Here is a 16,259-nt window from a genome sequence, read left to right as displayed (position 1 = left end):
CTCCAGTTTGGCTTTACCCAAAGCTAAGAGCTTATAGGAAAAAAATAAAAAAAAATAACATAAAATAAAAATAGCGACAAAAACGAGGCGAAAACACAAAAAGCAATGAAAAAAAATGATTAAAAAGCAACAAAAAAGTGACAAAAACGAAAAGGATGACACTAAACGTGACGGAAAAAGCAACAAAAATATGACAAAAACGCAAACACGAAAAAACGCTCAAATACGATCACTTTTGCAGGTTTAAGCTCTCAAATGAGGCATTATTGCTCGAGAAGCTTTTAGATTTGGGAAAAGCTGGAGAAAATGTGCTCGGTTCAAGCGGGTATAGTGTCCTGCAATAAAAGTAGCAGTGATTGATATTTTTGATTAATTGATTTCTTTTCGTTTGTTTGTTCACATATCAGAGGATTTGTCCGTATTTCCTATACACATAGAGTACAGAAATGTAATTCAGCGGGGGGGGGGGGGGGGGGGGGAAATACATCTTTCTCTCGATTATTAGGCCCGAGCACCATACATGCACATGGAGTAAGGTCTTATTGATCAAAATTACAACTGCGCACATCGGCACCGAATCAGGCGCACGACGTGCTCGCCAATGATGACCTCTATTCTACTCACTTCAATGCCAATGACCCCGACAGGCACGTGGGCCTCGGCCAGAGCTATTCCGAAAATGTGGTTGGGCGGGGCAACGGCTGTATTGTTTTTGCAAAAAATATTAGTATTATTCTTTCCTCCTCTTTGAATAGGAGTTTGACCCCTTAACATGCTCGAAAACTCAACAACCATTGCCTAAAAACTGAGTGAACTCTGTAATTTATTTGGAAACTTAGCAAGTTAATTCTAAACACTTTATCAAGTTGAAAAAAAATGTATTAGAGACATGTCCTATTTTGTGTGATGTGGGCGTGCAGAGTCTCTCCCATGGAATATTATGCTCCATGGGCTATATGCAATGTGCCCCCATGACAGGACAATTAGATCGGGGCTGTCCTTCCTCTCCCCTATCTTTTACATTCACGATTAGCAGGGTCCTGCACAAATGAAGAAATAGCTCAAGATTTTGTAAAAGACAGCAAGTAAAAGTTAGGATGTGACTGAAGCAGGTTAAAAAACACTATACGTGAGACATTACTGAAGGAAACCTGCGTGTTCATAACGGTGGGATTTATAACAAGCTTGCGCAAAAAAAGATTGGTCTGCATGTAAGTAATTTACATTTTATTGAGGTGTTTACATTTTAAGATTATCATGATTTAACACTAGCCTTTAGCTTACAAGATACTTTATACTACTTTATGACCACTGGCGTTTCCTCAGGGGCAGGACTCACATCCGGCATGATGGTTATAACACGTTTAAGTGACTGTCCATCAGCAACTCGTTGTCCTTTACCATATCCTCAGCTATCTCCTCATTTGTGTGGGACCCTGCTTATCGTGAATGTAGAAGATAGGGGAGAGGAAGGACAGCGCCAAACTAATTGTCCTGCCAGAAATCACGTGGGGGCACTGTGCGTATAGTCCATTATAATTCACACATACCTTGTCAGACTGAGTTGAATATTTAATCACTTATTCACTGGGTAAGAAGCCATTAACCGGGACAACAGTGATGACCATTGCTGTAGCGGCCCCTATAGGAACTGGCTGAAAATAATAACTCTTGCCTGATTTGCTGATACTCTGTGATTTGTGATGCTGGGGACAGATAGGCTCCTGGTTGGTAGAAGTGCACGGCATGGCGAGTGCCAGAGACGGAGTTGCGTGCAGACGAGAGGGCCTTCATTGCTGCTTGCGGCTTTAATTATGATTTATCATTGAATCTCAATCTCAGACTTTATAATTTAATTTGATTTGTGATACCGGATTATTCATTGTTTCATCTTAATGACTTTGAGTGGGGTTTGTCAGACCCACCCCCCCTTCCTCCCCCAGAAAATATATCTAAGGCATATCTTCACAAACACCTTCATAAGTCAGGTTGGCCGAGTTGTCTACGTATTAAGCAATGAACAGGCCACACGATCACTTTCCCATAGACAAGACACACTTTTTTTCTAAACACGTTACAGAGAAATGTGTGTCTCGCGATGCCCGCTCTGAGGCGTGTGAATGACGCAGTTTGGTGACAGGGGCGGGAGGGAGCGGAGCAGTGTAGGGAAAGAGGAGGAAGCAGTGAGGATGGCGGAGTCACACCTCTGAAGGTAAAAACACTTATATTATCATAACAACAGCGGACCTCTTTGCCGTAGCTTCACAGATGTGTATTACTTTAGACAGAACGCTACTCTCTGTGTGTAATTTTCAAAGATACAACCTTAAAAACGTATTTTTTCGGTGGTGAGAACGAACGCACTCTTTTGTTCAGCTTCGGAATGGCCGCTGTTTTTCACTGTGTTTTCTTTTTTTCTTCGACTTGCATTTAACACAGAGACATTACTTAACACACTGAAAATGTGAATCAGTGTCTAAGTGTTCGCTCGGCTCGGAACCCTTGAGTCCAGCGGTTGTCTGTAAGCGACAGCTGCCTGCGAGCGCTCAGCTGACCGCAGCAGCGATCTCTTCTCTCGGTCAAACTCACTGAGGACGGCTCGGTGTGAAGTCGCTCTTTTCGGGCCTATGTCTACTCTTTGAAAAGTTTGGTAACTCAAAACACAGCCATATATGCCGATATGAAGGTGTGCACAATGGAACCGTTTCCTGCTTTATTTTTAGCGGTTGGAGTAGCACTGTCCTGTGTCACGTTTGACTCGAAGGATCCTTTGCTAAAACAGTTAGCTGCATTAGCCGCAGACGTATACATGTCTATGGCCTCAGATATGCTAGCTGTTAGCATTTAGCTCCTAGCAGTCTGGCAGTACTGACGTTTGCTGTGCTGTTGACGTTTAGCTGAGCTCCCTGTATTTCCTGCCCTGTTGTCAGCTTTGAGGCAGGCATGAATCTTGAATTGCGTGACAGAAATGTTCTCATGTACACTATTGCACTCCGTTAGGCAGTTTTAGTTTTTTCTGCACACTTGGCCTGCCATTGTGCACATGTATTTTACAATGTATTTAATCTATGTAGTTTGTAGAGAAAGGTGGCTTATTTTTTTGCACACTTTAGCTTTGCATTTCCACTGTCTTTGTAGGAGTGTGTTATTGCATTATAAAAAAACAAAGTACATGTGTGCAAGTTTCCTCTGGATGTGTTTATTTTTTCCTATAGTACCCCCCTTCCAGCGTTGTTTTTGTAGACCATGTCAAGGCACTTACTTCTCCAAAGTATGGGTGTTAATATGCATTTTGGGTTTGGAGAATTGTGGCTATTTCTTGTGCAAATTTATTATGACACGTATGTCTGCTCAAATGGCTGCTCCAACAATGACACGTTCATAGGGTGGTCATATTATGTAACTGTAAATCAAATAATCTCCAGGTCAGGGAAGTATTGACTTTTCCTGACCTGCTCTGTTTTATCAGTAATCTGTTTTTCAAGGATTTGTCACTGGTTCGTGTAGCTTCCAAGCTAGCAGCTCCCTGATATCTGCCACCTCAGGCCTGCTGTTTTCTGTTTAATCCACAGAAACCGAGATGAAAGAAATGGGTAGTTCTGTGGGATTATTTGTAATCTGGAATAAATACATCTAGTTAAAATAGTTGTTGCTGTTTTTTACACATGGTATGAAACTAAGAACCAGCTGTTGTAAAAGTAATGGGTTATTACCATCATCATCCCAAATGTGCATTATGTTTACTGTGCCCACGCTTTTTCTCTTTTATCATTATTGTGTGATCTGATTAGCTGCCATTAATACAATTCTGACATTATGTAAGAAGCATTCTAATGGAAAAACAAAAGCAGGAAGCAGAAAGCAGCAGTTTGGCTCAGGCCAAAGCACTGCCCTATCAGATGAACTCCAGATAATCTTAATGGAACTTCGTTTGTTCGACGTGTGTACTGGGAAGTGAGTGCTCCACATTTTCATGTGTTTGATTAAAATTACACAAACACATTTCAGTTATATGTCACCCAGTCTTTTTTTTTTTTTTTTGCTTTCAAACAATTAATCCTAGATTTGACCTTGTCATTAGTCACCAGAAGCCTTTCTACAGTTATACCTCCTCAGCCCTACTTGAAATAGTTTGCCAGTACCGGTGACTTTATTAATCTTGGGTGTTTTTTCCCACAATAAATAAGGTCGTCTTAAAACAAAAAGTTTTGGTTTATGCAGTTATTTGTTAGTAGTGGAGTGAAATGAATAATTAAACCAACAATAAAACATTCTAATCACTGTTGTGCAACAGACCATATTTTACAGTATGTTTTCCATGGCTGCTAAATGCTTGTTGAAACAAGGACTGCTTGTCTGCTGACAAACGAGAGAAAGATGACATATTTGTAGTTTTTGTCAGCACAGGCCTGTCCCGAGCTTAGGGCTGGGACACACACAGTGCGACCATAAAAGGAAGTTAGTTGCACAGTTTAGTTTATGTGGCCCCTGTGATTTGACTGGTCTTCTCATTTTCTCTTAATTAAGATCTGGAAAGGGCTGTTAGGAAAATCTATTGTTGTTTTATTTACAAAAGTCCCCGTTCTTTAAAAGGAAAGAGAGCTGCCATTGACCCGACATGTGTCGTTCCCAAAGGTCATGTGACCTGTAGTTGTGGGTTTGGGGCTTTGAAGGCTGCCTCTACAGATTCCTCTCAGCAGTACTAACCTTTCTCTCAGCTCTGATCATGGGCCAAACTGCCTTTTTCTTGGGAGCAGCCGCATGAGAAGGTGGGGCTGTCGGCTCCCAGTAACGTCAACACCTACAGCTCCATGTTTGTTTAGTTGGAGCAAGTTGGTGTTAGTCTTTGCTTGGTATATATTCACTATATATGCCTTTGAAGCTGTTGTTGCACATCAGTATATTTATAAAAGAGGGGCCGATGGCGCAGACTGGTAGCCTCGCTTCCGTCAGTCTACCCCAGGGCAGCTGTGGCTACAATAGTAGCTTACCACCACGAGTATGGAGTGAATGAATAATGCAATTTAAAGAGTCTTTCAGTGTCCAGAAAAGCGCTGTATAAAACCAATGCATTATTATTATTATTATTATTATTATTATTATTATTATTATTATTATTATTATTATTTTGTCAAGAATGACACTGTCAATCCGTCTTTGGCACTAAATCTGTAAAGCTGCTTCTGTTTTATCTTAAGTTTTGAAACAGCCCATTCAAAGGTTACACTCGGTTGTTGAATAACTGTTGGAGCTGATTGTGCTTCAATAATTATTTGCAGCAATACCACACACTGTCCTCAGGGAACTCAGTCCAATACTCTCTAAATTCCACGTGATGCCTAATAATAAATTCTCAATAATAAGTGAATTATTTTATTTACCTTTAAATGTTTAAATGGCTCCGCTCCCTCCTACCCGTCTGACCTAATCAGCCTTACGCTCCCTCTCGTGCCTGCAGGTCGCCAGATCAGCTGCACTTATGGTCCCCAAGACCCAGCGTAAACTTTGGGGGGACGGTGCCTTTTCCGTTGTGGCCACACGCCTTTGGAATCAGTTTCACTATCTGCCTGTTTTTTAGTCACTTCTTAAACTTCTTTTTTCACTTACCTTTGAAAATGTTTGATTTTGTGTATTATTGTTTTGTATGTATATACATTTATATATGTTTTTTATGTACCGCACTATGGCCTAGCTGTAAAGTTGCTTTAATGTAATACAAATCTTCTCTACTACAATGAAATCATGAATAGGTGATGTAATACAATCTTTAATGTAAATATTCTTTATTTTCTTCAGCAGCTCATCTACAGAGGATTAAAAATGACCTTTACTGCCTGAAAGAATTCCGACCCGAAGGTTCTGGATTGTGACAGTAACTCTTAAGCATGTGGACCGTGGATGCCACAATCCTGCCACTTCAAAGGATTTTTTCTTTCATGGCATTTTAGCAAAGTATCAAAAGTGTCTAAAAGCCTTGGACCATAAGGCACAAATTTGAAGGATAATTACAAAGCGTGGTCCAGCATCAAGATGGTTTCTCTAACAAGTATTTGCCCTGTCTGTGTCTGGTTTTTCCCAAGAAAGTAACCTGACAGAAACCTCCATGAGCACCTCTGTGGGACGCCCGGTAACGTCGACATGAGTAGTACTTTAGGCAAAGAAAAAGAATCAAAAGAAAAGGACCCTAAAGGTGGTTCTGGAGGGAAAGAGCGGGACAAGGAGGGCAAGGCTCTAGCCGCATTAGTCAAAGATGGAGGCAAAGACTCCAAGACCAAAGGGAAAGATGCCAAAGAAGGAAAGAAGGACACCAGCAGCGCCCCGCCAGGTGTGGCCTTTTCTGTCGACAATACCATTAAACGGCCGAACCCAGCAGCAGGGACGCGCAAAAAGTCCAGCAATGCGGAGGTGATCAAAGAGCTGAACAAGTGCAGAGAGGAGAACTCCATGAGACTGGACTTGTCCAAGCGATCCATTCACATGCTGCCGACCTCTATCAAAGAGCTGACGCAGCTGGCAGAACTCTACCTGTACAGCAACAAGCTGCAGAGCCTGCCTGCAGAAGTAGGCTGTCTGTCCGGCCTGGTGACTCTGGCCCTCAGTGAGAACTCTCTAACCAGCCTGCCCGACTCCCTGGACTCCCTGAAGAAGCTGCGCATGCTGGACCTCCGACACAACAAGCTTCGGGAGATCCCCGCTGTGGTGTACCGGCTCAGCTCGCTCACCACACTCTACCTACGCTTCAACCGCATCACCACCGTCGAGAAGGACATCCGCAACCTGTGCAAGCTCACCATGCTCAGCATCCGCGAGAACAAGATCAAGCAGCTCCCTGCAGATATAGGTGAGCCCCTTCGTTTGTGTTTTACACTTCAGATCTTGTTTTTTTTATCCGTTGAAGCTTTTCATATTTGTCAAATGTCTGTAATATAAATGTAGTGCATTGTGTCCTGTGTGTGTCTGTGTCCAGGGGAGTTGTGCAACCTGATCACTCTGGATGTGGCCCATAATCAGCTAGAGCACCTCCCAAAGGAGATCGGGAACTGTACTCAGATCACCAACCTGGACCTGCAGCACAACGAGCTGCTGGACCTCCCAGAGACTATAGGTGAGTCTTCAGCACATCACAGCATCAGTGTCATTCTGCTCAGACCAGAATTCTCACAGTTCTGTTGGTGTTTGCAGGAAACCTTGCAAGCCTAAATCGTTTAGGTTTGAGATATAATAGACTGTCAGCAATCCCCAGATCATTAGCCAGGTGTCGAGAACTGGAGGAGCTAAACCTGGAAAACAATAACATTTCAGTGTTGCCAGAGGTAAGTACACATTATCTGATGGCTTGGGTTAAAAGTAAAAGTTCCAATAGAAGTTTTGATTTCCTTCCTTATCTTGTGCATGTTTAATGTTTACAAAGCAATATTAACTAAAAGCTAAATGTCTGCTATGCTGCTTTAGATCGGTAATAAATGTGTTGTAAGTAAAGGTAATTGGACTAAAATGGCAGTGACCTCAGTATATTGTGACGTCTTCTGGTCGGTCTCGTCTGACTGAGTGATGTGATTTCAAGCACAGTGAAATGTGTCCTTTCCAAAGAAGCAGATAGCTTTAGTTGGCTCACACTTTTCAGCCCGAATATCACCTTAAACAATGATCTTCAAGTACCACCAGCGGATCAAACTCTGATGTGAAATGCTCATCTGCTCCATTATGATGCAAGAAACAAAGGATAATCAAAAAAGCATTTGGTAATAGTGGCAAATGAAATTGTCATTTATTATTGCTGCCGTCTTATTTGACCAAATTTAGGTAACATATCTTTCAACAAAGGCAGAATCTTTGTTATTTTGGACCAAAAAAGTGATGATGGTTCACCTGAGAAGGATGAGGAAAAGTTGCATTTATCTGATATAATCTCTGCTCTCTTTTCTCTGTGTGCGTTTGTATTTTATTCTGATTATTAGTTTGTGATTTTTAGGTATGCTGTTTAATTTACCATAACATGAGGATAAAACGGGTTATTGGCAAAAGTAGGTAAGCCAAATTAAAGTTCAGGTAAAGTGCTATTTGTGATAAAATACAGTAAGTATTAGCTCTATACTAAAAACAAGCTACATTCTAACACATATAGGCACAATTATCGTATTTTAATCAGATTTTCAGACAGTGTCCTCCCCCCACTCCGCTCTGACTCTCCCTGCTCCTCTCGACACTCGACATCTGCGTACGTGCCTTCCCTGGCCTATGCCTGTGGATGCTCAAACCGTGCAGACAAAAGTAGTTTAAAAAAAAAGTTGTGACTCCTCTTCTTACCTCAAAGAGGCCTCTTTTAGAGATAGACTTACTAATAGCAGTAATGGAGCCCTAAATCTGACAAGTAAATGAGAGAACGCTGCCTAATAAAAAAGAGCAAATGACCGATCCACTTTTGCATGTCAAACTTATTTTGCACATAAGCAAACGCTTGGTAAATGATCCCCCGTGTGTACATGATGGGATAAATTCAAAATCCTTATCTAGACAAAATCAAAAAGTGATATGAATTCTTTGCCATATCGCCAACCCCTGTCCTGTGCATATGTAGGGGCTCTTATCCAGTTTGGTGAATCTGACCAGTCTGACGCTGGCGAGGAACTGCTTTCAGTCGTACCCTGTGGGCGGGCCTTCCCAGTTCTCCACCATTTACTCTCTCAACATGGAGCACAACCGCATCAACAAGATCCCATTTGGCATCTTCACCAGGGCTCGAGTTCTGAGCAAGCTTAACATGAAGGTCAGCTGTGCTTCTAGTTATGTCATATTAGCCCTTAGAATCAATTGTACCTTTTATCTGCAGTATGTGTACATCTCTACTATTACACTTTTACTTGCTGTCATTTGTTATGCTAATGATCTGATGTGTCCTTCCCAGGACAACCAGCTAACGTCCCTGCCGTTAGACTTTGGCACATGGACGAGCATGGTCGAGCTTAACCTGGCCACTAATCAGCTGACTAAGATCCCAGAGGATGTGTGTGGTCTGGTGTCTCTGGAGGTAAGCTCAGAGTCAGAGCCCCCTCTGACATTTGAACAAAACACTCCATTGATCTTGTATACACTTTACATATACAGTTATATTTTTGGGATGTTCTTACTGACCAACCACATACTTTTTTTTTTCTTTTCTTTTTATATCAGAGAAATACATGTGGATGTTTTATACAGTGCAAGCTTCAACTGTATGTGGCATTTTTGTGTAAATTTAAACACAGCCAGGTCCATGAGGCATGCAGAGAACATATACATGTATTTGACGTTTGAACTATAAGCTTTGAAGCTTGCCATGTTAATATCTTCAACAGGTCTTAATATTGTCCAACAATCTACTCAAGAAGCTACCACACGGTATTGGGAACCTAAGGAAGCTCCGGGAGCTTGATTTGGAGGAAAACAAGTTGGAATCATTGCCTAATGAAATCGCTTACCTAAAAGATTTGCATGTGAGTTTTATTGACGTTTGCTATTGATTCTATGGAGTCGACAGTGTCAGATAACAGTTTTCTGTGGATTTTCCTTTCCTGTTTTAAAGAAATTGGTGTTGACAAATAACCAGCTGACCACGTTACCCAGGGGCATCGGGCACCTCACCAACCTGACACACCTGGGTTTGGGAGAGAACCTGTTGCAGCACCTTCCTGAAGAGATCGGTGAGCGCTGCAGTTGCAATGAACAGTTATCCATCCAAGACACGGCTCTCCAGCCCTTTCCCAGTCTCTCCTCAAAGGCTTTCCACATTTCTACCTAAGCTTGATCTATCACATTCATTTGTATCAAGTCAGTATGCATTTTCTATGTGTGCGCCAAATAATTGAGTTATGAAAACCGAATCGAAAATAGACTAAAAACATTTAGGTGACCTTTGTAGTTATTAGGAGAAACAAATTTATTTTCTTTCTTCTGCTACTGATCAGATTATACTCTGCCTTAGTACAGTCTTTTACTGAAGTATGCACGAAATATAAGTATCTCTCCACATTATTTGTTGTATAAAAGTGGTTCACGGGGCAAAAATGCATGAAGACCCTGCTCTAAGAGCTTTAACACAGAACATCTCTGATCCACCTGGGACAGTTGGTGCACACGCTAGTCGGGTTACTGCCCAGACTTAAGCTAAAGATTAAAAAGGTACAAAAGCAGCTAAAGGCGGGAGTATTTATAGAATATTCAGTCTGGATAAAATTCAGTAATACTGGTCACTTCCAGGTGTCAACTAGAGATCAGCGCCTCTGACAAGTTACTCTTATTTTATTAATACAACAAAGATGCGAAATGGAACAAATACATTAAACAATCATTATATGAGTTTGAAGTGCCTGAATAAATGTATTTTTGATATACAACTTTTTTTAATAAATCATTTTAAGTTCCTATTGTCTAATGCAGTAGTTTCCCAAGTGGGGGCAGTAGGGGTCAAGAGGCTCTGACCTGGAGGCTCCAAGATTATTTAAAAAGAAAAAAAAAATACTGACACTCTATTTATTGTAACTGTTGATTTCAAACCGAAGCCATTTATAAATCGAGGTCAAATAACAAAGATAAGTATCTAAATACACATTGTAATGTAATTAGTATAATTATTATGAGGTTTAGGTTTGGCGGCACCAATTTTCAACAGTTACAATACACGTGACAAACTAACACCAAGCCCAACAACACACAATACAGTAGACAACAGTCTTGACTGGACAGACAACACAGCACTTCAGCACAATGCATTCCAAAAAGAAAAATTGCATTATTTCAGGCCGCTGGGATTATTTTCCCTTTGCGTTACACGTGCCATGGCTCATGCCTTTGCCTGACCAAAAAAACAAACAGCGCTGTGTGATGATGTCCTCAGGCCAAGCTGCTCAGTTTACTTGTGCGGGTGTGAGGGCTGGCCAGCAGGGGGCAGGTGTGAAACAGAGACCTCCTACTTGAAATCATTTGTACTTTTATGACTGTTCAGAAAACAACAATATTCAGCATAGTGTTTGATTAATAAATAAATAAACTAAAGATAGACTCTTTTTTTTTTTTTTTAAAGGCAACAAATAGTCGTTTAAATACTTGTGGTTTCAATCATGACTAAACTAATCATGATTATTATTTTTTTCAATAATCGAGCAGCCCTACTGCACCGTTTTTTGAATTTCTTTGGCACTGACTCTGCAAGGGAGTTTATCCAGCTGCTCCTGGAGCCCTTTCATGACAGTTACTTACAGTTACTTACAATGCTATTGACATGACTCGATTGATTTCAGTGTCCACAGCTTGATGCTTAATTATAATAATATTATAACAATAACAATAATAATTGCATTTAAATCTGGATTATTATTATCTTTTACAGTTTGTTCAGGAGTTGTTTTTACAATGTGATTGAACAATGTCAAGGCTCTACCAACAACTAAACACATCACGCAGGATCTGATATTGAATTAAGATACATTTAAATATTCATTTATTACTTTTAAATTGCCTAAAAGTGATCTATGGAAGTCATGTAAGCAGAAATACTCTTCTGATCTGATAACTGATTAAACAGTATTAGAATCCACAATGTTCACTAAAAAGTGCATGTATGAATTCCCACATGATGTCTTGAATCTAACAGCTGGTGTTTGTGGTCAGGAACACTGGAGAACCTGGAGGAGCTGTATCTCAATGACAACCCCAACTTGCATAGCCTTCCGTTTGAGCTGGCGCTGTGCAGTAAACTGACCATCATGAGCATCGAGAACTGTCCGCTCAGCCACCTGCCACCGCAGATCGTCGCTGGAGGGCCGTCCTTCATCATCCAGTTCCTCAAGATGCAGGGACCATACCGTGCCATATCTTAGTTTTGCTTACGACCCAACATGCGCTGCCCGCAGCCTGCGAGACTGTAGAGACAGAGCAGGCTTGAGCGCGGGGCTGATGGTGCGGGCTGAAGAGGAACATGTCTCTATATCTCACTGGGGCACTGCTCAGCCAAATTGTGGAGTCTTTCCTCCACCAGAGTCTGTGAACCTGTTCGGACCCCAGCCACGCCCCACTCATGTCGCATTCCGTACAAAGGAGACTATTTCCATTTCTTTGCCAAAACTGAAGATATATAAATTTCTATATATTGAGTTACTGTGAGCTGAGTGGCAAAAGTCTTTGTGACCATATAAAGTGTGCTCCCATTGCCAATGTATTTACAGTAATTACAAGCATCTATTCTGAGAGCAAGGATACAACTGTATGCAGAGACTGTCTTTGCATTGACTTCACATTTCCTGCTGCTGCCGTAATTGTAACTGTCATACTGTTCTTTTATTTTGGTATGCCATTTTTACATCTTCACTCATGTTTCTTTGGCTCTCTGCAGATTGACCATAGAGGACAAAGATCTAATGAGCTCCTTTTAGTTTTTGTACATTTTTTATATGTATTTTTTAAAAATAATGTGCCTATGTTTAGAGTGAACCAGTGGTTCATTTCCAAGCAAAATTGTCCATACAAAAGTATAAATTATTTCAGTAATTTTTTAATCCTTCTGGTTTTTTTGTTTTTGTTTTTTTGCTGTTGCATTGATCCGTTCAATGATATCGTTTGTAAAATAGAATGATTGAATATCTTTTCTGACAAATAGCAGCAGTAGTTGTTAGACATGAAGCTCGTAATGTATACATATGAGAAATGCCAATCAAACGTGCTTAAAAAGCCAGATGGACTCCAAAAATGAGTAATGACCCACTTTCTACATTGCTTTTCATGTGACAAATAGGTTTTGAAAGTTCAGCGTAAACAGGTAATGGGATACATGAGATGTTTTTATATATGTATACCAATCTTATTTGTTGCCTTGAGTGCAATTTTAGTTTGTTTACTGGTTTGATATTCTCTTCAGTGTTGGACTGCATAGCTGTCATCCATTTGACCACTGATTGACATATCATGCGTTTTTTAAGGCGTCTGGGGCGTGCTGAGTGTATCAAAGCTTCATAAAGATTTAATAATAAAACATTGACAGGTAACTCCTTCTCCGCACCTCGTTCTTACTCCTTATTTAACAGGTTCAAAGAGATCTTCTGTATCTAATGTTCCTTCAGTAATAATTCTGTCGCTCCACACTGTCCCAGCAATGCTGCTGCTCTTATGCACTTTTTAAAAACATTGGCATCTTCTCCATTACAAAAATCTATGGCCTCACAAGTTATTTTTATCGGGGGATTATTGTACATTACATGAAGTACTATTTCCTCTTAATGTAGTTTTATGTCAAAGGCATTTTGAGTTTGCAGGGTCAGATTATTTTGATAGCTTTCTTTTGTGGAAGTTTTATTCTGACAGTCTTAAGAGCTTCTTTAAAGTAAAATGAGTTTGTCATAAGTATTTGCATATCTAGCCTCTGCCTGTGAGCAAAGCTGCCACTTACAGTTCAGTTCATCATTGTTTATCTGTTTTATTATTTTTTTCTTTTATTTCATTGAATATTATTTATTCAAAACAAGACGATCAAGTTATTTACCTTCCTTCAGTCTGTGTTGAAAAGTGTGGCGCTTTTTTGCAGCGGTCCGGTTCATGTGGGGTGTAGTTTTCCCGTTGCAGCTGCCCACGTCCTGAACGCAGGTCTGATCCATGACTCCTGTCCAGCAGTTTTCACTCAGATCTAACAGAACATCATAATAAGGTGCATATTTGAGCTCGACGCAGTCACACTACAGACTGTCAGTACAATGTAAAAAGGGCTTTCTGTGTTCACGCTCAACTACACACCGGACGCATTGCATTCCTGAGTTTCTATTAAGCTCAGAGTTCTTTGTCCGTTTACTTTTTTGTGGAAAATGTGTGAAAATGCCTTCAGTGACTACTCTGAGTGAGATGTGCTTTAGCAGGGGCTGTTGTGACCCGTCACACATACAGACTCTTCACTCTTGTGTTTTGATAAGGCTGACAGTGACACTTTACAGCACACATTAGTGGAATCATTCAGTTTTCAGATCATGAATGTAGTTACATTTTGCTTTGGACTCAGTGGAAGCAGAAGTATGTTTGGTCTTTTTATCATTTAGGACAATACGAAGCAAAATCCAACTTATGTTTGCTTTTTGCCTCTGGATTTTCTTACTTCATATGTACAGGTGCATGTCGAAAGCAGTTGGTTTGGGTCACAGTGGACTTGACTCTGATGGTTATTCAGTGTATCTGCAAAGTATCTCTTTCCTTTTTTTGTTCACATCGAAACATGTCCAGGCATTGACTGCCAATGCCTTTTCTTCTTAATCTACATTGACAAGCAGCCTTAATGCTCTTTCATGTGTTTATTTGGCTATTTCTTGTGTCTTCGGCCACTGACTGTACTTGATGACAAGCAATTGGTTGTAACAATGTCATTTTGGGTCGGATTTTCTTTGTGTTATTTTCCTTCTACTCTGTACAGTGATCTGATATTTCTGTAGGCTCAGTATTAAAATCTGTAATGTGATTAGAGTTTTACAAAGACTGCAGAGTGCAATGGAGGACGATAACATGATGCTATCAAGTGGTCTCACTTGTCTTTGGCATTAAAAGGGGAATTCCACTAAAACTGACTCCTATTGTTATTCAGCAACACCGAGAGTGGTGTTCAGACCATTTAGATCTGTACGATTGTAACCGAGAATGAGCCTGCAAAATGGTTATACATGTGTTCAAAATGTTACAGGCCACTAAAATTGAGAATTCCTTCGTAAATTATAATATGCTTAATAATATGGGGGAAATATGTTCTCTTTAAAGTGAATGAACCCAGATCGTCACTTGTACTGTAAGAAACCCGAAAATCAGACTGAAAAATGAAGGAAAGAACAAACATTTGGCGCACCAGAGAGGATCAGCTGTTGTGGGGGAGAATCTGTCACTGTGCAGTCAGCTGTTGTGGCCTGTCTAACACTGACCCCTGCTGGTGATTTACATGATTACAGCTTTCTATCATTTAGGCGACATTATAGGTCTGTTAACAGTCTGATCAAAAATAACTTGTTTGGCAGTGAATGCGTAATAATGTTAGCTAATAATAATGGGTAACTTAGGCATGTAATTTTCACGGAGCCACACCTGCCCTGCGGCATAATTAAAGCGTGGCTGCCCATCATGCGCCCACGTTCCTACAGCCACCAACTCTCACTCATACACCGCATTCACAGAGCGTACACAGAGCTGGTAAAGTGTCTTGTCACGGCGGTTGGCTTGTATTGTTCGCTTAGCCAAAATAAGAGCTCATTATTACGATACTAACTTTTTCTCTTACAGAATTGTAGATTTCTTGGTTGATGAGCCTTGTCACGTGACTGAAACTTCGCGTGTGTGATCTTGCAGAGCATTGCAATCTGTCCAGTGTGTGAGCGGCTCGGGTACAATACAGACGACAGGTGTCACTGTATCCTTGTGCTTTGTGTGCGTCCGTACGCATGAGAGAGATCCAAACGTGTTTACCAAAAACACTCTTTCCAAATAGGACTGATATTTTGTCAACCAGAACGGACAGACAGGACGGGCCGGCTTCGTATTCAGACTGACAGCGGTTCCACTTAGTGCAGTGTGCCTCTCAAGGTGTAGCCTAGTTTTGTTGAGTACTATAATAAAATCTGTGATATTATGTATCATGCGAACGACTCACTATCTCCTCAGCAACAGCTGAGTGCATGTGACGTCCATGCGTCGGTGAAAGTCCTGTTGACACTAATGGGCACCTAAAGGACACACAACCGGTAAGGAAGGGGCGTTTGTTTGCAATGCACTATACAATATTTATGGTCTGGAAAGGAGCAGACAATTTATAGTCCGTGCATGCTACCCTACATTGGCCTACCGGGTGGATAATGTAATGCCATAATAAAACAACAATTTAACCTACACCTTTTGGCCTATTTGGTTATACTGTTTTATGAAAAGCATTGTAAATTATATAAACATCTCCATATATAACCAGAGGCTCCAGGACCCATTTTCAGAAGGCTATATTTTCTAGATGATAAAGCTTTTTCCCTCAGTTCACAAAAAATGTCTATTTTGATGGGAAAAGAGGCTTATTCAAAAAATGCTGGCATTCTCTGCCCTAATTTTTAATTGTTTAAGGCCAGTATCATTATAATAAATATACTACAGCCTCTACTCAAACTTTTCACACCCAATAAATATGTAGGCTTCCAAGTGCCCAGATCAAGTTTAAGCCAGGACTAAACTGACTCTAAAAAGGGTCTAAAATAGATAGGTTAACATTTCACATGTTTGGCTCT

The 16,259-nt window shown here is 40.7% G+C and overlaps 1 protein-coding gene across 2 annotated transcripts; it reads left to right on the top strand.

Annotated features, from left to right (window-relative positions):
- Positions 1-2,149: 2,149 nt before the first annotated feature.
- shoc2 (SHOC2 leucine rich repeat scaffold protein) lies at positions 2,150-14,562 on the top strand. Of its 2 annotated transcripts, none has more exons than XM_079552963.1 (9): positions 2,150-2,212; positions 5,797-6,841; positions 6,968-7,105; positions 7,183-7,313; positions 8,579-8,767; positions 8,906-9,028; positions 9,336-9,473; positions 9,563-9,680; positions 11,647-14,562. In XM_079552963.1, the coding sequence occupies exons 2-9, from the start codon at positions 6,139-6,141 to the stop codon at positions 11,853-11,855; spliced, it is 1,749 nt and encodes a 582-aa protein (XP_079409089.1). In that variant the 5' UTR covers positions 2,150-2,212; positions 5,797-6,138; the 3' UTR covers positions 11,856-14,562. The 2 variants fall into 2 exon arrangements, with proteins under 2 accessions (XP_079409089.1, XP_079409090.1); XM_079552964.1 differs by having other exon boundaries at positions 2,154-2,212; positions 5,800-6,841.
- The last annotated feature ends 1,697 nt before the right edge of the window (positions 14,563-16,259 follow it).

Source organism: Gobius niger (genome assembly GCF_951799975.1).
Source record: "Gobius niger genome assembly, chromosome: 3".
Taxonomy (NCBI): Eukaryota; Metazoa; Chordata; class Actinopteri; order Gobiiformes; family Gobiidae; genus Gobius; species Gobius niger.
This window is presented reverse-complemented; position numbering and strand designations above follow the sequence as displayed.